Raw genomic sequence first — 22,265 nt, 5'->3', positions numbered from 1 at the left:
GACTTGTTAAGCACATTTGGACTCCTGAACTTATTTAGTCTTGCCATAACAAAGGGGTGGAATACTTATTGACTCAAGACATTTCAGGTTTTATATATATATATATTTTGTAAACATAATTCCACTTTGACATTATGGGGTATTGTTTGTAGCCAAGTGACACAAAATCTATACGTAATCCATTTTAAATTCAGGCTGTAACTGAAACCAAATGTGGAAAAAAAGTCACGTGTGAATCCTTTCTGAAGACGCTGTATGTTCATACAGTTGCTATACAAGTATATGACCACATTGGTTGAGTCACTTGGTACCTTGGAAACGTTAGACGCTCATCTAGACCTTCTCTTTTCTATAGATATGAATTATCTCTCATTTCAAATGGCCCTGTCCTTCGCCCACACAGTAGCCTTGAAACACTGCAGTGGATGGAAGAGTGTGTCTGTGTAGGGCTGTGTGTTTACTGACTATACCCCAGTGGCCTTGGCCTCCCTCCTTTCTCCCTGAAATCCTTGAAGGTTCAATAGCTGGATGGTGATACATTACGACGGGCTCCAGTCCTTAGTAGAGAGTGAGGATTCCCAGTAACCCTGCAGGTAGAATCAGGGAGCTGATGTAGAGAACACGTCTATAGTACTATGTACCGTAGGCTTTGACCTTTAATACAAGTTAATACTAGGAACTAGAATACTGTACTGTAGGAAATTACCTTTAATACAGGTTAATACTGGGAACTAGAATACTGTACTGTAGGATATGACCTTTAATACAGGTTAATACTAGGAACTAGAATACTGTACTGTAGGCTTTGACCTTTAATACAAGTTAATACTAGGAACTAGAATACTGTACTGTAGGAAATTACCTTTAATACAGGTTAATACTGGGAACTAGAATACTGTACTGTAGGATATGACCTTTAATACAGGTTAATACTAGGAACTAGAATACTGTACTGTAGGAAATTACCTTTAATACAGGTTAATACTAGGAACTAGAATACTGTACTGTAGGAAATTACCTGTAATACAGGTTATTAATACTAGGAACTAGAATACTGTACTGTAGGAAATTACCTTTAATACAGGTTAATACTAGGAACTAGAATACTGTACTGTAGGAAATTACCTGTAATACAGGTTAATACTAGGAACTAGAATACTGTACTGTAGGATATGACCTGTAATACAGGTTAATACTAGGAACTAGAATACTGTACTGTAGGATATGACCTGTAATACAGGTTAATACTAGGAACTAGAATACTGTACTGTAGGATATGACCTTTAATACAGGTTAATACTGGGAACTAGAATACTGTAATGTAGACATTGACAATGTATCCAGATTGAAGACCTCACCAGGAAGACTCACCAAGCTAGTTACAGGTATGAGATGCGGAAGGACAGGCCATTTCTGATTTGAAGCGAGTCAATCTGAAACATACATAACCCTTGCTTTGTTTATCTAGTCCTCTGTCTACACTAGCATAGAACTTCAGAATCAATGTATTGGGCATTCAAAGGGGTATGCTAGTATGGACACATCATATTGGTACCCAGGTTTGTCGGAGCACACTGAACAAGGCCCTCTCACACACAGTACAAACCTCTAGTGTCCCCTATAGGGGCCGGGGGCCAGCTGTATAGACACGGGATTGCAGTAAGCATGACAGGGTCCAGCTGTATAGACACCAGATAGGAGATTGCAGTAAGCATGACAGGGTCCAGCTGTATAGACACCAGAGAGGGGATTGCAGTAAGCATGACAGGGTCCAGCTGTATAGACACCAGATAGGAGATTGCAGTAAGCATGACAGGGTCCAGCTGTATAGACACCAGAGAGGGGATTGCAGTAAGCATGACAGGGTCCAGCTGTATAGACACCAGATAGGAGATTGCAGTAAGCATGACAGGGTCCAGCTGTATAGACACCAGAGAGGGGATTGCAGTAAGCATGACAGGGTCCAGCTGTATAGACACCAGAGAGAGGATTGCAGTAAGCATGACAGGGTCCAGCTGTATAGACACCAGAGAGGGGATTGCAGTAAGCGTGACAGGGTCCAGCTGTATAGACACCAGAGAGGGGATTGCAGTAAGCATGACAGGGTCCAGCTGTATAGACACCAGAGAGGGGATTGCAGTAAGCATGACAGGGTCCAGCTGTATAGACACCAGAGAGGGGATTGCAGTAAGCATGACAGGGTCCAGCTGTATAGACACCAGAGAGGGGATTGCAGTAAGCATGACAGGGTCCAGCTGTATGGACACCAGAGAGGGGATTGCAGTAAGCATGACAGGGTCCAGCTGTATAGACACCAGAGAGAGGATTGCAGTAAGCGTGACAGGGTCCAGCTGTATAGACACCAGAGAGGGGATTGCAGTAAGCATGACAGGGTCCAGCTGTATAGACACCAGAGAGAGGATTGCAGTAAGCGTGACAGGGTCAAGCTGTATAGACACCAGAGAGGGGATTGCAGTAAGCATGACAGGGTCCAGCTGTATAGACACCAGAGAGGGGATTGCAGTAAGCATGACAGGGTCCAGCTGTATAGACACCAGAGAGGGGATTGCAGTAAGCATGACAGGGTCCAGCTGTATAGACACCAGAGAGGGGATTGCAGTAAGAGTGACAAATGGTTTTTCAGGAAGCAGGGTAGTTAGTATGTAAAGTGGTTGTCAGGGCGATGAGAGTATAATTCATGGTTTATGATCCCTGCAGGTCTCAGTGATCAATCACTAATCTATCAGAAATAAACCTAGAAGATCGCCTGCCACTTGACAACAATCCTTAATCTGATCATAGGAATTATCTGGCTGTCAAATAACAGCTATTATCCGGGGTTTAAAAACACATTTTCTAAATGTGTCTCTCTCAGTATCTTCTCCTGGCAACTTGTGTCATCTGGGGCTAATGAAGATGCCTGGAGAGAAAACAGCAATACAACAGTGATAATACCCAGAATCCTTATTACCATAACTGTGTGTTTCGGAGAGGAGAACAAGGGGCATTAGTTCGCAGGCTGTGGAACAGAGAGTAGAGAATGTGGACACATGGTGCCAGACAGGCCAGGGAGACAGAAGGCAGGAGACATACCAACAAGCTCTACAGCTAATTAGTATGAGCCGCTATCCTGCGGAAGGGTATTGGCACGGCTGAGGGGAGTTAGGCTGAGGGAAGTTAGGCTGAGGGGAGTTAGGCTGAGGGGGGTTAGGCTGAGGGGAGTTAGGCTGAGGGGAGATAGGCTGAGGGGAGTTAGGCTGAGGGGAGTTAGGCTGAGGGGAGTTAGGCTGAGGGGGGTTAGGCTGAGGGGAGTTAGGCTGAGGGGGGTTAGGCTGAGGGGAGTTAGGCTGAGGGGGGTTAGGCTGAGGGGAGTTAGGCTGAGGGGAGTTAGGCTGAGGGGGGTTAGGCTGAGGGGGGTTAGGCTGAGGGGAGTTAGGCTGAGGGGGGTTAGGCTGAGGGGAGTTAGGCTGAGGGGAGTTAGGCTGAGGGGAGTTAGGCTGAGGGGGGTTAGGCTGAGGGGGGTTAGGCTGAAGGGGGTTAGGCTGAGGGGAGTTAGGCTGAGGGGAGTTAGGCTGAGGGGGGTTAGGCTGAGGGGTGTTAGGCTGAGGGGAGTTAGGCTGAGGGGAGTTAGGCTGAGGGGAGTTAGGCTGAGGGGGGTTAGGCTGAGGGGAGTTAGGCTGAGGGGAGTTAGGCTGAGGGGCTCAACCCTCAGTTAGGCTCAACCCTCACCCCACACCCCTCACCCCTCACCCCACACCCCTCACCCCACACCCCTCACCCCACACCCCACACCCCTCACCCCTCACCCCTCACCCCACACCCCACACCCCTCACCCCACACCCCTCACCCCTCACCCCACACACCTCACCCCTCACCCCACACCCTTCACCCCTCTCCTAATGCGTGTCAAGGCTGAATAAAATGCTAAAATGCCACACGCCTATAAACAGCCAATGCACCCAATGCATGCGTGTGTGTGTATGTACGTATGTGTGTGTATGTACGTGTGTGTGTGTATGTACGTGTGTGTATGTGTGTGTGTGTGTGTGTGTGTGTGTGTGTGTGTGTATATGTGTGCGTGTGTGTGCGTGTGTATATGTGTGTGTGTATATATGTGTGTGTGTGTGTATGTACATATGTGTGTGTGTATGTACGTGTGTGTGTGTGTGTGTGTGTGTGTGTGTGTGTGTGTGTGTGTGTGTGTGTGTGTGTGTGTGTGTGTGTGTGTGTGTGTGTGTGTGCATTCGTGCGTCCGTGCGTGCGAGTGTGTGTGTGCATGCGTTCGTGCATGTGTGTGTGTGTGAGTGTGTGTGACACTTGCCAATGCGCCCTCTCACCCCTCTACCATTGTAATCCAGACAGGGCAGAATAAAAAGCAGAGCATGTGTAGCAGCTGTGATCCTGTCCCTGTGAGACCTGGGGAAAAGAATGTCTCTGTTACGCACCACAGGACCAGAAAGAAGCTACCTAGCAGAGGATAAAGCTGCTGGAGCTTTGGGGCTTAATTGAATGGAGTGAATCATTTACTTTACAATGTACCGAGGCTGAGTCACAAATGGCACCCTATTCCCTGTTTAGTAGAAGCAGGAATGTAGTCTCTCTCAGAATCAATGATTTAAGGCTTTAAGGCACACTTGAATTTCACACCGCATGCACTACTGAAGGTTGACAATAAAACCCATGTCCTTGATTAGATCAGTGTGTGTGTGCGTCCGTGCCTGTTTGCGTGTTTGCAGGGTGTTATCTTAGGCACGTAAGTGATACTCCATCTACAGACAAGAAAACTGGACAGGATATGCCTTCCAGCACCCCGCTCAGCACTGAGGCTCTGAGGCTCTGGGGCTGGAATAGATGGGCCCTGCATTTAGTATTGATTTCTGTCTCCTCTGCACCCTTGGACTAAATTGTATCCTTCTCCTCAATGTTTTTATTAATGCATGATGTGATCTCAGCGCTGGATAAACCTTCCCTGATAGACCATGTTCAGCCTGCTCTAAAATGAGGTAATCTCAACACAGCTCCGGCAGCGACCTTTTTGCACTCCCAGAAGACTCATGGATGAAATCATTTCCTGTGTGGGGGGCCATTTTATTTTCTGTAGTTCTGCTGTAGCGGTGTGTGAGCTGCTGGGGATTTGTGGATGGTGTTGCAACATGTGCTCAAAAATCAGTGTTGAGAAAATAACAGGAACATAATGTTCCATCTACACAGGGTGTGTTCTGTGTTATTTACACATGATAGCTGTGAGATCAGGAAACAGAATGTGTTCTGTGTTATTTACACATAATAGCTGTGTGATCAGGAAACAGAGTGTGTTCTGTGTTATTTACACATGATAGCTGTGAGATCAGGAAACAGAGTGTGTTCTGTGTTATTTACACATAATAGCTGTGTGATCAGGAAACAGAGTGTGTTCTGTGTTATTTACACATAATAGCTGTGAGATCAGGAAACAGAGTAGAATGATAATTGGATACAGGAGACCTGTCTCCCAAACGACTGACCTGGCGGGTACAGGAAACCCATCTCCCAAACGGCTGACCAGGCGGATACAGGAAACCCGTCTCCCAAATGGCTGACCAGGCGGGTACAGGAGTCCCATCTCCCAAACAGCTGACCAGGCGGGTACAGGAGACCTGTCTCCCAAACGGCTGACCAGGCGGATACAGGAAACTCGTCTCCCAAACGGCTGACCAGGCGGATACAGGAAACCCATCTCCCAAACGGCTGACCTGGCGGGTACAGGAAACCCATCTCCCAAACGGCTGACCAGGCGGGTACAGGAGTCCCATCTCCCAAATGGCTGACCTGGCGGGTACAGGAGTCCCATCTCCCAAATGGCTGACCTGGCGGGTACAGGAGTCCCATCTCCCAAACAGCTGACCTGGCGGGTACAGGAGTCCCCTCTCCAAAACGGCTGACCAGACAGATACAGGAGAACCGTCTCCCTATTTGCTGTGTGGTTTCACACTTCGAAGTGTATCTGTTCCCTAAGCATTAGATTGATTACTGAAGACTGGAGCTCTCACATAGAGTATGTTGAGTGATTGAATACGGAGGAAATTGCTCTTCCTCTAAACAAATGTCTTGGTCTTTTAGAAGTCTGTTGCACAAGCCCGTTGGTTGAGGTATAAAGCTTCATCATTCTATCACTTCAAGAACCCAGAGTAAAATGGTGAAGAGAAACAGCAGATATATCAGAACAAAAGCTGCGGTTACCCCCCCTGCATGGAAATGCAAATTGGAAACGTATATACCGTGGCGGTGTCTTTTTCTGTAATATCGTTTTTGTTGCCTGCTTGACATTTTCGTCTCATTTGCATAACCGGCTATATCTACATTTGATACGGTCTCATCAGCTTCATACTTTCTGAGGCTGCTGATACATAGTATTAAAATTGGCTTTTTGGTCATTGAATTTAAACATTCTCCTCTAGACTGAGTCTGTCTTAATGTGTTTCTATTTCTACGTTCTCCTTCAGACTGAGTCTGTCTTAATGTGTTTCTATTTCAACGTTCTCCTCTAGACTGAGTCTGTCTTAATGTGTTTCTATTTCTACGTTCTCCTCCAGACTGAGTCTGTCTTAATGTGTTTCTATTTCTACGTTCTCCTCCAGACTGAGTCTGTCTTAATGTGTTTCTATTTCTACGTTCTCCTCCAGACTGAGTCTGTCTTAATGTGTTTCTATTTCTACGTTCTCCTCTAGACTGAGTCTGTCTTAATGTGTTTCTATTTCTACGTTCTCCTCTAGACTGAGTCTGTCTTAATGTGTTTATATTTCTACGTTCTCCTCCAGACTGAGTCTGTCTTAATGTGTTTCTATTTCTACGTTCTCCTCCAGACTGAGTCTGTCTTAATGTGTTTCTATTTCTACGTTCTCCTCCAGACTGAGTCTGTCTTAATGTGTTTCTATTTCTACGTTCTCCTCCAGACTGAGTCTGTCTTAATGTGTCTCTTTATTTACTAGTTTAATAGCAGAAGTGGATCACTTGACTTCACAGAAGCACCTCAGCCAGGCCAGGAATCTTGTTCTCACACTGGATGTTGATACTGATGTTGAAAGCTCTACGGCCTGACTTTCACTGCCAGAAGACTTTATCAATCAGATTACTGCTGGACTACATTACCCAAAGACTTTATCAGTCAGATTACTGCTGGACTACATTACCCAAAGACTTTATCAGTCAGATTACTGCTGGACTACATTACCCAAATTCTTTATCAGTCAGATTACTGCTGGACTACAGCACCCAAAGACTTTATCAGTCAGATTACTGCTGGACTACATTACCCAAAGACTTTATCAGTCAGATTACTGCTGGACTACATTACCCAAATTCTTTATCAGTCAGATTACTCCTGGACTACAGCACCCAAAGACTGTATCAATCAGATTACTGCTGGACTACATTACCCAAATTCTTTATCAGTCAGATTACTGCTGGACTACATTACCCAAAGACTGTATCAGTCAGATTACTGCTGGACTACAGCATCCAAAGAGTACTTTAAACTTCTGAATTTAGTAAGAGGTGACCATGTCTTATTGCATTTTTTGTACTCACACCAGATGTACCATTGTAAAGATGATTCCCTAAATAAATATTGTATGAGGACAATAATATACACTCTTTTATTCACAGTTCTTCTTCTTCTTATCCTCCAGGCTGCTGAATCTTTCTCTGAGCTCAGATTTGGTCCCAGATCAAGATGTCATCGATGTCATCATCCACGTGGGACGGAACCCGCATGGAAGACACTTAGCCTGGAGGTACTTCAGGGAGAAGTGGGACATCTTGAATTCACGGTAAGAGATTCAAGGCCTCAGAGACTGTAATATGTGTGACTTCTGTACTAACGTTCCTGTGTTGCCATAGTGATGTATTATAGTGTTCCTGTGTTTTCCGTAGTGTGATTTGTGTACTAATGTTCCTGTGTTTCCGTAGTGATGTATTATAGTGTTCCTGTGTTTCCATCATGATGTATTATGGTGTTCCTGTGTTTCCATAGTGATGTATTATAGTGTTCCTGTGTTTCCATAGTGATGTATTATAGTGTTCCTGCGTTTCCATAGTGATGTATTATAGTGTTCCTGCATTTCCATAGTGATGTATTATAGTGTTCCTGCATTTCCATAGTGATGTATTATAGTGTTCCTGCATTTCCATAGTGATGCATTATAGTGTTCCTGCATTTCCATAGTGATGCATTATAGTGTTCCTGCGTTTCCATAGTGATGTATTATAGTGTTCTTGTGTTTCCATAGTGATGTATTATAGTGTTCCTGCGTTTCCATAGTGATGTATTATAGTGTTCCTGCATTTCCATAGTGATGTATTATAGTGTTCCTGCATTTCCATAGTGATGCATTATAGTGTTCCTGCATTTCCATAGTGATGCATTATAGTGTTCCTGCGTTTCCATAGTGATGTATTATAGTGTTCTTGTGTTTCCATAGTGATGTGTTATAGTGTTCCTGCGTTTCCATAGTGATGTATTATAGTGTCCCTGCGTTTCCATAGTGATGTATTATAGTGTCCAAGCGTTTCCATAGTGATGTATTGTAGTGTCCCTGTGTTTCCATAGTGATGTATTATAGTGTTCCTGTGTTTCCATAGTAATGTATTATAGTGTTCCTGTGTTATTATAGTGTATAGTGTTTGTGTGTTGGTAGGCTGACTTCTCAAAATGAATATAAATGTACATGGACAATGAAGTAGATATTATTGTATCGTATGTATGTCATATATATTTTACAGTAAATTATTTCTACTTATATGTCATATGTTTGAATAATTCAGTCCTTATTTTGCCTTCTAGTTAATCTATTTAACCATTTGTTACCAAATTCATATACAGTACTGTGCTTGTGGATTTTGTAGAGTATCATTACATGTATTGTGTTGTGGTTTCAGACGATACATGCTTGATGCAAACTAGATTCCAGATACTGTAGAAGTGAATGAAAATTACGTTTTTGATTGTTGATCTTCCCCAGAGCTCTTTGGGACGGTGTTCAGCAAAGCCTGAATAGAACAACCGTGTTTGTAAAAGCCTTTCTTCACAACACTCTGCTCTCCATGTTTAGGTACGGAGAGGCCTTATTCATGAATTCTAAGCTAATCAGTGGGGTGACTGAATTCCTGAACACAGAGACAGAGCTGAATGAGGTAAGTTTATTTAAGGTTCACTCAGGTATCCCAGTCTTCAGTAACAAACGGCAGATGGCTTATTGTATGATGTTACATTTAACTACATTGTAAATGACACTATTAAAAATGTGAAAGAAATCTTAATATATGCCAACTTGGGGATTTTGTCATTTTAAAAAGCAGTATGATTATTACAGGTATTTAACATTTTCTAATCCGTCCTGCTCTGTTAAATTGTCTTAACATTGATTTGATGGAGCCAGTCTGGTACAGAGTCTACATTAAATTCCAACGTTTTCTAAAAGCATACCTTTATTTCTCACCCCAAAGTAATAGTCTTTTTGAAAGTAATAGTGTTTTTCTCACTGATCAGGGGGCATCAGTACCAGTCCAGTAATCCCACTGACAGAACCATAGAGAAGAGACCTAAACCTTAAAGGGATGCTTATACTGTACGAGTTTCTTGTTATTTGTTCTCTGCAGTCACTAATTGGCTAAAAAGCTTTTCTGAAGTTCTGAACTTCAAAGAAACTTCCTGTTTGTTTTTGTGTCTGGGAGTAATTCAAAACACCCGTCTGCATATTACAGCTTATGGATACAGTAGACCTATATATGAGCCCAAGACTGAAAAAAAACATAAATTAAAATAGTGATTGTGCTGTTATACAATACATAGCCAACTGCATATTACACATGGCAGAAAAACCTTTTTTTTTGTTAAGTTATCTTTGGTACATAATTGATCTAGCCTAAATTAAGCCATTTAGAGTTTGCCTACAATTATAGGGGATTTGTATTTGATTTTGAATAGCCTAGTAATAGGTAATTTTTTATATTTTCATAAGTAATGGCTGACACATTACCTTTTAGCTTCAGAATATCTCACCACTGTGCATTTCCATCTCCTCCTCTCTCTTCTTCATTCCTTTCTCCAGCACGCAGAGAGACGGGCTGTCAACAGTTTAATGAAATATGTTTTGTTGTGAAGACATATTACTGTCGATGTTCCCGATACAGATTTCACTTGGTTTCTCAAATTAAGCTCTGGGTAGCTGCAGGAACAGGGCTGGAGAAACCATGGCATACAGAGGACTGGGTAGATGCAGGAACAGGGTTGGAGAGACCATGGCATACAGAGGACTGGGTAGATGCAGGAACAGGGTAGGAAAGACCATGGCATACAGAGGACTGGGTAGCTGCAGGAACAGGGCTGGAGAGACCATGACATACAGAGGACTGGGTAGATGCAGGAACAGAGTTTGAGAGACCATGGCATACAGAGGACTGGGTAGCTGCAGGAACAGGGCTGGAGAGACCATGGCATACAGAGGACTGGGTAGATGCAGGAACAGGGTAGGATAGACCATGGCATACAGAGGACTGGGTAGCTGCAGGAACAGGGCTAGAGAGACCATGGCATACAGAGGACTGGGTAGATGCAGGAACAGAGTTTGAGAGACCATGGCATACAGAGGACTGGGTAGATGCAGGAACAGGGTAGGAAAGACCATGGCATACAGAGGACTGGGTAGCTGCAGGAACAGGGCTGGAGAGACCATGACATACAGAGGACTGGGTAGCTGCAGGAACAGAGTTTGAGAGACCATGGCATACAGAGGACTGGGTAGATGCAGGAACAGGGTTGGAGAGACCATGGCATACAGAGGACTGGGTAGATGCAGGAACAGGGTTGGAGAGACCATGGCATACAGAGGACTGGGTAGATGCAGGAACAGGGCTGGAGAGACCATGGCATACAGAGGACTGGGTAGCTGCAGGAACAGAGTTTGAGAGACCATGGCATACAGAGGACTGGGTAGATGCAGGAACAGGGTTGGAGAGACCATGACATACAGAGGACTGGGTAGCTGCAGGAACAGAGTTTGAGAGACCATGGCATACAGAGGACTGGGTAGATGCAGGAACAGGGTTGGAGAGACCATGGCATACAGAGGACTGGGTAGATGCAGGAACAGGGTTGGAGAGACCATGGCATACAGAGGACTGGGTAGATGCAGGAACAGGGCTGGAGAGACCATGGCATACAGAGGACTGGGTAGATGCAGGAACAGGGCTGGAGAGACCATGGCATACAGAGGACTGGGTAGATGCAGGAACAGGGTTGGAGAGACCATGGCATACAGAGGACTGGGTAGATGCAGGAACAGGGTTGGAGAGACCATGGCATACAGAGGACTGGGTAGATGCAGGAACAGGGTTGGAGAGACCATGGCATACAGAGGACTGGGTAGATGCAGGAACAGGGCTGGAGAGACCATGGCATACAGAGGACTGGGTAGATGCAGGAACAGGCTAGGAAAGACCATGGCATACAGAGGACTGGGTAGATGCAGGAACAGGCTAGGAAAGACCATGGCATACAGAGGACTGGGTAGATGCAGGAACAGAGTTTGAGAGACCATGGCATACAGAGGACTGGGTAGCTGCAGGAACAGGGTTGGAGAGACCATGGCATACAGAGGACTGGGTAGATGCAGGAACAGGGCTAGAGAGACCATGGCATACAGAGGACTGGGTAGATGAAGGGCTGGAGAGACCATGGCATACAGAGGACTGGGTAGATGCAGGAACAGGGTTGGAGAGACCATGGCATACAGAGGACTGGGTAGATGCAGGAACAGGGCTGGAGAGACCATGGCATACAGAGGACTGGGTAGATGCAGGAACAGGGTTGGAGAGACCATGGCATACAGAGGACTGGGTAGATGCAGGAACAGGGCTGGAGAGACCATGGCATACAGAGGACTGGGTAGATGCAGGAACAGGGCTGGAGAGACCATGGCATACAGAGGACTGGGTAGATGCAGGAACAGAGTTTGAGAGCCCATTTTTTTGTCTTTCTCCTGTTCCATTTGATATTGGGCCATTCTAAATCTAAACTAATTGTACATATTAGTAAAGACAAGATTAAATTGAGAATAGTCTGATGGGTGAAAATACAGTTGCATTCGGGAAAGTATTCAGACCCCTTGAATTTTTCCACATTGTTATGTTACAGACTTATTTTTAAATGTATTAAATGTTTTTTCCCGTCAATCTACACACAATGCCCCATAATGACAAAGCAAAAACAGGTTTGTAGAATTGTTTGCAAAAAATAAGTGTTCAGACACTTTACTCAGTACTTTGTTGAAGCACCTTTGGCAGCAATTACAGCCTTGAGTCTTCTTGGGTATGACGCTACAAGCTTGGCACACCTGTATTTGGGGAGTTTCTCCTATTTTTCTCTGCAGATCCTCCAAAGCTCTGTCAGGTTGGATGGGGAGCGTCGCTGCAAAGCTATTTTCAGGTCTCTCCAGAGATGTTTGATTGGGTTCAAGTCCGGGCTCTGGCTGGGCCACTAAAGGACATTCAGAAACTTGCCCTGAAGCCACTCCTGTGTGGCTGTGTGCTTAGGGTCGTTGTCCTGTTGGAAGGTCAACCTTCGCCCCAGTCTGAGGTCATGAGCGCTCTGGAGCAGGTTTTCATCAAGGATCTCTTTGTACTTTGCTCCGTTCATCTTTCCCTAGATCCTGACTAGTCTCCCAGTCCCAGCCGCTGAAAAACATCCCCACAGCATGATGCTGCCACCACCATGCTTCACCGTAGGGATGGTGCCAGGTTTCCTCCAGACGTGACACTTGGCATTCAGGCCAACGAGTTCAATCTCGGTTTCATCAGACCAGAGAATCTTGTTTCTCATGGTCTGAGAGTCTTTAGGTGCCTTTTGGCAAACTCCAAGCGGGCTGTCATGAGCCTTTTACTGAGGAGTGGCTTCTGTCTGGCCACTCTACCATAAAGGCCTAATTGGTGGTTCCGCATTTAAGAATGATGGAGAAATGTTTTGGTACCCTTCCCCAGATCTGTGCCTCGACACAATCCTGTCTCGGAGCTCTACGGACAATTCCTTCGACCTCATGTCTTGATTTTTGCTCTGACATGTACTGTCAACTGTGGGACCTTATGTAGACAGGTGTGTGCTTTTCCAAATCATGTCCAATCAATTTAGTTGACCACTGATGGACTCCAATCAAGTTGTAGAAACATCTGAAGGATGACCAATTTCTAGTCTCATAAAAAAGGGTATGAATACTTATGTAAATAAGTAAAATTTCAATAAACCTGTTTTCGCTTTTTCATTATGGGGTATTGTGTGTAGATTGATGAGAGAAAATAAATGATTGTATCAATTTTAGAATAAGGCTGTAACGTAAGAAAATGTAGAAAAAGTCAAGGTGTCTGAATACTTATTTTTTTGATATTTTTTTTAATTTAACCTTTATTTAACTAGGCAAGTCAGCTAAGAACACATTCTTATTTACAATGACGGCCTACCCGGGAACAGTGGATTAACTGCCTTGTCCTGCCTGAATGCACTGTATGATCACTTGATGAGAATGACGAGAGGCAAGGGAAAGAACACAAGGTTTTTTGGCGACTTTTTCAAATCATCGATAGCCAATAGTAACATCATGCAGCCCATAAATGTTTTAATTTCTAACACATTCTAAGGTTTGTATTGTTCACAACTAAAGTTGCCAAATAACTCTAAATCTAGCATATAGGACCTGTTTCAAATGATCACTTCTACGCTCAACATCATATGCCCAATCTCGCTCCAGAATGTGAAAAATATATTTCCATTTTATTCAGCTAAGTTCAATTATATTCTTCTTACTATAAAATCATATAAAAATGTCTCCTGAATGAACAAGCCTACAGTCTATATCATAGCCTGAATGAACAAGCCTACAGTCTATATCATAGCCAGATAACATACAGTATCTAGTCAGCTGAATGAATAAGTCTACAGTCTATATCATAGCCAGATAACATACAGTATCTAGTCAGCTGAATGAACAAGTCTACAGTCTATATCATAGCCAGATAACATACAGTATCTAGTCAGCTGAATGAACAAATCTACAGTCTATATCATGGTGAATAGCCAGATAACATACAGTATCTAGTCAGCTGAATGAACAAGTCTACAGTCTATATCATAGCCAGATAACATACAGTATCTAGTCAGCTGAATGAATAAGTCTACAGTCTATATCATAGCCAGATAACATACAGTATCTAGTCAGCTGAATGAACAAGTCTACAGTCTATATCATAGCCAGATAACATACAGTATCTAGTCAGCTGAATGAACAAATCTACAGTCTATATCATGGTGAATAGCCAGATAACATACAGTAGGTCAACTCATATTCTGTTCTTCTGAAATACAGTTTCTTCATACCATAATGTTTCTTTAAGACCTGTTTAAAATAATGGAGTTATTGTGATGTATATTCAGTTGATTTATTAGACTTTTTTAAATGTAGATGTTCCTAAGGTCTGCATCAACTGCTTGTGTGCTGCTTGTATAGGAGGAGGCCTGGAGATGCTGAACGGTTTATGTTAATTAGCCCTCCGTTTCCGTGAGACAGTAACCGGCTGACAACATTTCATGACCGCCACCACCCTCTCTGGACCAGAGATATTCTGTCTTCCTCCTTAAACATTATTTTATTCTCTAATGACCACAAGAGTCTCTGTTATCTTCCAATGTAATAATTCACAGCAAATGACGTTTATCTATTCAGCTAGGCTCAGATTCATACGTAGGAAATCTATTGCTTTATTTACATTTTATTTACCTTTTTTCTCCAACTGGTAGTTACAGTCTTGTCCCATCGCTCCAATTCCCGTACGGACTCGGGAGAAGCGAAGGTCGAGAGCCACGCGTCCTCCAAAACACAGCCCTGATAAGCCGCTTGTTGACACACTGCGCTGCTAAACCCAGAAGCCAGCCGCACCAATGTGTCGGAGGAAAACATCATACACCTGGCGACCGTGTCAGCATGCATGCAACCCAGCCCGCCACAGAACGCGATGGGACAAGGACATCCCGACCACCCAAACCCTCCCCTTACCCGGACAACGCTGGGCCAATTCTCTGCCGCCTTATTGGTCTCCCAGTCGCGGCTGGCTGCGACACATCCTGGGATCGAACCCGTGTCTGTAGTGACGCCTCTAGCACACTGCTTTGCGATGCTTCAGAACTCTGCGCCACTCGGGAGGTGAAGATCTATTCCTTTTTTACGTGTTTTTGATTGAAGCACTTCTCAGTAGTTGGTATTCAGACTTACCATATGCAGGTGCTTAACTGACTTTGCAGGTGTGGCTCCCTTGCGGGGACTGAATACATTTAATTCAACAGCTGAAAACCCTCTCATATGCTGGCCAAAATATTTTCATATGAAGTTGTCATTCAGTAGGGTTTTCAGTACATTTATCTGGTGCTGTCTCTTTAAATCAGAATCTTCTTGACAGAATATATACATGAAGAGAACAGGTTCAGAATAGGGATGGAAGAATACCATCTACTGTGAATACACACATGTTCCTCTCCTTTCCAGCACCAATTGGTAAATGTATAAATAATCAGATGTTGTAGATTATTTAGGGTTAGGAAAGTATAAATGAATCAAACATAAACAGGGTTGGAGAGCCTTTACGCATAAAATACATTGATGAACCTAAAAACTACAGGAAAGTGAGCAATAGGAGTTGAACAGTAGTCTATAAATCTACCCTCAGTAATCATGGAACTGGTATGCCAGGCTCCAGGTTTAACCTGCTGTTGTTCACTTCCATAATGATTAAAATAGGCTACATGTCCCAAATTATTGGACAACTTGTAATCCGTTTAATGTGATCCACCATTGCTAGCGACCCTCAGGAACAACCACACTGACGTGACAGAATAAAGAGACGTCAATTAACGATGATGTCGTGATGGAATGAGATCAAATGTAGGCTACAGAATAAAGTGGCTGGGTTTTTTTCTCACTTGGAACCGACAGGTTGTTCGACCTTATTGATCGTTTTCCTTGCGTTTTAAAGATGGTGGAATTATGAGGGAATTAAGTCAAGGTCAGAATACGGCGTATCTGAAGACACACCTCCAGCACGTCTAAGTTTCTTTCCTCTCCACCCCAAACGTGTACCTTTCCCCCAATGCAGAAATTCAAGGTCAGAATACACGCAGAGAGAAAAGCGCATGAAAAGGAAATAAAGTTACATTTACGTGCCCGTAACTCTGGTCTGAATTCTTCCCCTCTACAGCTTTGTTTTATATGAAGATGGGTCTAACGTTTGAGTTATTGCCCTGTGCCAGAAGGCACTTTAAACCTGTCTAGAGTACCTAGACACTAAATACACACAGTATCCTTTCCAACAGGTATGCTTGATGATTGTTGATGATTGTCTGTGTCTGTCTGTTACCTTCTTCAGCTGAAGGAGTTTATCCAGATCAGTGGAGGTGGAGCGGGGCCAGCGTTGGCCCGGGCCGTGGAGATCGTGGAGGCCAACGTGAGATGGCACAGTCTCTACGAACGCCAGATCTTCCAGTGGCTAAGGAAGTCTCCCAACGGTTAACACACAGCCAACAGGGTTCAGCCCAAGCATGGTATCTCTCTGAAACTATTACAGACCCAACAACATCGGGCGGAGAAAAAAAATATGAGAAAAAAACTGTTTCAACATGAATATGTTAATTTGAATTGCAAAATAAGACATTTCCCCACCTCCCCCCAAAAACTTGATGAGAGAGTCACTGGCAAACCGGAGAGAGAGGGAACAGTGAAGACGGACGATGCGATTGGCTCAGATGACCTTAGTCTGACCGACCCTCGAAGGTGGATTTGATTAGGTATAAATATTGCATGGTGGCATTCATCTCCAGTGACAGTTTTCTTTTTCAACGCATGGTTTTCACCCCTCCTCTGATTGGTTTTCCACTAAGCTGACCCATGTGACCTTTTCAATGACCTTTGAACCTCCAGTCAACTCTTAGTAGCCTATGAGGAGAAAGACAAACGAGCTACAAGAGGCACAGGAAGAGGACCTGGCGGCAATATGATACAACTGTGACAAGCACAAGTATTATAATTTTTTTCAATGATGACAATCATTATTTTGATTGGGACAAAAGCAAATAAGAATTATAACGTAATAAAATAATATGTGTACCTAAATGGTTTGGACCTTAACCTTCTCTTTTGAGCCATACTGAGGTGGACTTTGTGACGTCTGGAACATTTAGACGGGGGACCTGGCGGCTAAAGTGATGTTCATTGTTGTGCTTGATGTGTTTCATAATAACGTATCCTCCTTCCTCATCCAACAGGGTTTCCCTAAATGACATTAAGCCAGGGGGACTCTGCAGAACCCAGGAGGCAGGTTGGGAGCAGGAACAAGGTGACTCCCCATAACCCGAAGGAGTCACTATTGATTATTGATCGATTATCGTTAAGAACATCATTTATATTTGCTGATTGCACTGGAGTGTCCTTGGATTATACCGTCTTGGTGTTTGAGTGAAGATAAAACTGTTGTGAGTCGCGGTTGATATTTAGTGTGTAAATGGTCCACGTTGCTGATGGACTGAGAGCCAGTGGACACAGCCTGTGTGAGCCATGGTGTAGTAATGATGACATGTAGAAACTTACGTTGTTATGGTCAAACGCCATGCTTTGGTTTTCATGTGCCGCTAATTACATCATAAAAAGTTTCACTCAGAAACCGTGTTTAAGCAAACGCAGAGGAAATATGCACCAATATTCCTGACAGATATTACTCGTTTTGTTGCTACCCTGCAAAGCCCAGTAAACTTAACAGGCCGATGCTAACAGCTAGCTGGATATACTCTGTGGACTCGTTTCATGAAGAATAGAACATAATAATGAGTTTTTACTGTTGACACTTGGCTGGTAGAGCAAATCCCCATTGGGTTTACTGGGGAATGCATTGCTCTTATTTTCTGTGTAAAAGTCAGTGCTATTTATATCCTCTTTGGCTAATCCTTGATACTATAGACCTCAAGAAGAAAACAGTTGCAGCCCTTCACCATCTTTTCCTTTCTTGTTGTGTTTTGATGTATTAAAAAAAGCTTTTTTTTTCTAATTGAGGGACAATATTGTTCTGTGTTTTGAGCAGAGCAGCAATGGGATTTTAACGCTGACAAATAAATTATTTTGTACAGTAATGCAACACTGCCTGACTGTGTCATTATTTGTGAGAGACAGAGAGATAGAGAGACAGAGAGAAAGATACAGAGCGAGAGAGAGACAGAGACAGTTTGTGTTTGCTATGCAGCTAACTCCACTACATTTCCATTTTCTCTTGATGGACCAATTCTCAAGGAACAAAAAGGAAAGTGTTGGTCCTTTGACTTGCTGAAGTCAGCCATACAGTATATTTTATAGATCATCAACTAGATTCATAAAGGTATTGATTGTCATACAATCTGCAATGGACAACAGAGCTTCGAGTGGTAAATTAAATTACATTTACAGTGCTAAATTTAAGATGAAGATGATATATTTAGATGTATTTTTCATGATTCGTGCAGGTTTATTTGTCATTCAGTACTTGCCTTACTCTGTCATCTTGTAGAATGTATTAGTATAATGCTTTCTCTATGTAATCCAATATTATTAAGGCGTATTTGTTTTCCCAAAATGAAGTCTGTTAAGGTAATTTAGAAATACAGTTGCATTCGGGAAAGTATTCAGACCCCTTGAATTTTTCCACATTTTGTTACGTTACAGCCTTATTCTGAAAATGATTCAAGTAAGGGCTTTTCTCATCAATCTACACACAATACCCCATAAATACACAGCAAAAACTGTTAATTATACAATGTATTAAAAATAAAAATGGAAATATAACATTTACATAAGTATTCAGACCCTTAATCAGTACTTTGTTGAAGCACATTTGGCAGTGATTACAGCCTGGATTCTTCTTGGGTATGACGCTAAAAGCCTGTCACACCTGTATTTGGGGAGTTCCTCCAATTCTTCTCTGCAGATCCTCTCAAGCTCTGTCAGGTTGGATGGGGAGCGTCGCTGCACAGCTATTTTCACTCAAGGACATTCAGAGGCTTGTCCCGAAGCCACTCCTGCATTGTCTTGGCTGTGTGCTTAGGGTCGTTGTCCTGTTGGAAGGTCAACCTTCGCCCCAGTCTGAAGTCTTGAGCGCTTAGGAGCAGGTTTTCATCAAGGATCTCTTTGTACTTTGCTCAGTTCATCTTTCCCTCGATCACGACTAGTCTCCCAGTCCCTGCTGCTGAAAATAATCCCCACAGCATGATGCTGCCACCACCATGATTCACCGTAGGGATGGTGCCAGGTTTCCTCAAGACGTGGCGCTTGGCATTCAGGTCAAAGAGTTAATCTTAATGTCATTAGACCTGAGAAAATTGTTTCTCATGGTCTGAGAGTCCTTTAGGTGCCTTTTGGCAAACTCTAAGTGGGCTGTCATGTGCCTTTTACTGAGGAGTTGCTTCCGTCTTGCCACTCTACCTTAAATGCCGGATTGGTGGAGTTCTGCAGAGATGGTTGTCCTTCTGGAAGGTTCTCCCATCTCCACAGAGAAACTCTGGAACTCCATCAGAGTGACCATCATGTTCTTGGTCACCTCCCTGACTAAGGCCCTTCTCCCCCGATTGCTCAGTTTGGCCGGACGGCCAGCTCTAGGAAGAGTCTTGGTGGTTCCAAACTTCTTCCATCTAAGAATGGTGGAGGCCGCTGTGTTTTTGGGGACCTTCAATGCTGCAGAAATGTTTTGGTACCCTTCCCCAGATCTGTGCCTCAAGACATTCCTGTCTTGGAACTCTACGGACAATTCCTTCGACCTTATGGGTTGGTTTTTGCTCTGGGATGCACTGTCAACTGTGTGACTTATATAGACAGGTGTGTGCCCTTTCCAAATCATGTCCAATCAATTGAATTTACCACAGGTGGACTCCAATCAAGTTGTAGAAACATCTCAAGGATGATCAATGGAAACAGAATGCACCTGAGCTCAATTTCGAGTCTCATAGCAATGGGTCTGAAGACTTATGTAAAAAGGGTTTTATAAATGCATTTGACTGATTGAAATAATCTCTGGATTAACTATCTAATGTTAGCTAAATATAGGAATTCATAAATTGGCTACATTTCTTTAAATTGACAATTTTGTGAACTGTCTTGTGTAAGTTTTAAATGGACAAAATACCTGTTAGTAAAGGTGTCTGCTAGAGATGACATGCAGGAGCTTGCAGGGATTTGTAGTTTTGCAAGATGTCTACTTTGATGCTAATTAGCATTTTTGAATCTAAGAGATTTACATGTTTATTAAAACACCACACAGCCCTTATTTGAAGTGTTTCTAAAATCCCCTATAAAGAGAAATTAAGGGTGTAAAAACTATTGGAACCATTTCCCTGTTTGACCACCAGGTTTTGTGGGTATTATGACACCTCCACTGTGGGGCTCTATACCAACTACAGTGCTAAGAAGAGCATAGGAAAGGCATGTGTAGGAAAGGCATAAATTCCCTAAGCCGGAATAAGAAGTAAGACTAGAATAGATGCAAACTGGTGTATGTCTGTATAGGTCAAATACCGTGCAATTAATTTTGTTACGTTACAGCCGTATTCTAAAATTGATTAAATAAATAAAAAATCCTCATCAGTCTACACACAGTACCCCATAATGTCAAAGCAAAAACACTTTTCTATAATTTTTTGGAAAATGTATGAATTTACAATAAAAGAGAAATACCTTATTTACATCAGCAGATGTCACAAAGTGCTATACAGAAAACCAGCCTAAAACCCCAAAAAGCAAGCAATGCAGATGTAGAAGTACGGTGGCTAGGAGAAACTCCCTAGAAACAGGAATTTAGGAAGAAAGCTGGGGGTGGCCAGTCCTCTTCTGGCTGTGCTGGGTGGAGATTATAAATCCAAACGTTCATAGATGACCAGCAGGATCAAATAAGAATCACAGTGGTTGTAGAGGGTGCAACAGGTCAGTACCTCAGGAGTAAATGTCAGTTGGCTTTGCCTCCATTCAGCAGTCTGGTCCAGATCATCATGGTATTTGTAGTCCTTTACGATAGCCACATTAGCAGCTAATTAGCATGTCATTTGTCGGGGGGTAAATACAGCCGCACAAAATCTAATATTCAAGTTTAATCCATGAAATATTGGAAAGTGGAAAAAAGTGTGCAAAATGGGTTAATAGTCCTATAAATCCTGATTCTCACTAATCCTGGCGCCGCATGACAACGGTCCAGTCGTGGTGAACCGTGAGCCAGGCTCCAGGTTTAACCTGCTGTGTGTGGTCTGAGTTCCATAATGATTTCAATAGGCTACACGTCCTACATTATTGCCCATCGTTAGCCTAATATGATCCAGTAATGCTCGCGACTCTCAGGAACAACGACACTGACGGAGGAAACAAAGGTGAATGAAACGATGCAACATGTAAAGCTACAAATGAAGGAAAACGAACACTAAAGTGACGGTTATAAACGTCCGGGATGTGGGTACGACTGACTGTGGCTGCTGATAGTGGCTAATATTTAACATGATACAAATTGTGAAATAAAAACGTAGAAAAAAGCTGTGGGCATATATATATACATTCTAAAGCTCATACATCATCTGGGCAGGTTCAGCCCTACAGGAGCCTATAGCTTCAGTCTCAATTTCATCCACGCAGTTGATGAGGCTCACAATTACAATTCTGAATAACGGCACAGCTATTAATAGCCTACTTCACTGTGGAAAAGGGGCCGCAATACATGTCCTGTTGACATGATTTTCAGTTTGCTTCCATATGGCTGGTTTCACATTTGTCTCCAGGGATTATAAGGAAAATGTATCTAAAACAGTTAGTATCTGTATTTACAATCCCCTTCTCTAAACTGATTACTCATTTATACGGATCTTATCAATAGCTCTCATCCTTTTGTAAATTACAGTGGATAGAGAATGTTTAGTTTTTACCCCCCTTTTTCGATCTTGTGTCATCGCTGCAACTCCACAACGGGCTGTGGAGACGAAGGTCGAGTCATGAGTCCTCCTAAATATGACCCGCACAAACCGCACTTCTTAACATCGGCCTGCTTAACCTGGAAGCCAGCCGCACCAATGTGTCAGAGGAAACATCGTTCAACTGATGACGCTGTCAGCCTGCAGGTCCCTGGCCAGCCACAAGGAGTCGCTAGAGCGTGATGAGCCAACTAAACCCCCCCAGGCAAAATCCTTCCCTAACCCGGACGA

General features: G+C 43.3%; 1 protein-coding gene across 1 annotated transcript in view; it reads left to right on the top strand.

Moving 5' to 3' along the window:
* Window positions 1-18,199, top strand: part of LOC115189701 (thyrotropin-releasing hormone-degrading ectoenzyme-like) — a 111,716-nt gene extending 93,517 nt beyond the window's left edge. Inside the window, exons 10-12 of the mRNA XM_029748241.1 lie at window positions 7,669-7,809; window positions 9,091-9,172; window positions 16,442-18,199. Of these exons, the coding sequence (XP_029604101.1) occupies window positions 7,669-7,809; window positions 9,091-9,172; window positions 16,442-16,585 (367 nt within the window). The 3' untranslated portion in view covers window positions 16,586-18,199. The remainder of the gene's footprint in view (window positions 1-7,668; window positions 7,810-9,090; window positions 9,173-16,441) is intronic.
* Window positions 18,200-22,265: the final 4,066 nt, after the last annotated feature.

Source organism: Salmo trutta, unplaced genomic scaffold (assembly GCF_901001165.1).
Source record: "Salmo trutta unplaced genomic scaffold, fSalTru1.1, whole genome shotgun sequence".
Classification (NCBI taxonomy): domain Eukaryota; kingdom Metazoa; phylum Chordata; class Actinopteri; order Salmoniformes; family Salmonidae; genus Salmo; species Salmo trutta.
Note: the sequence above shows the minus strand (reverse complement) of the source record. Positions and strands in the feature narration are given on the sequence as shown.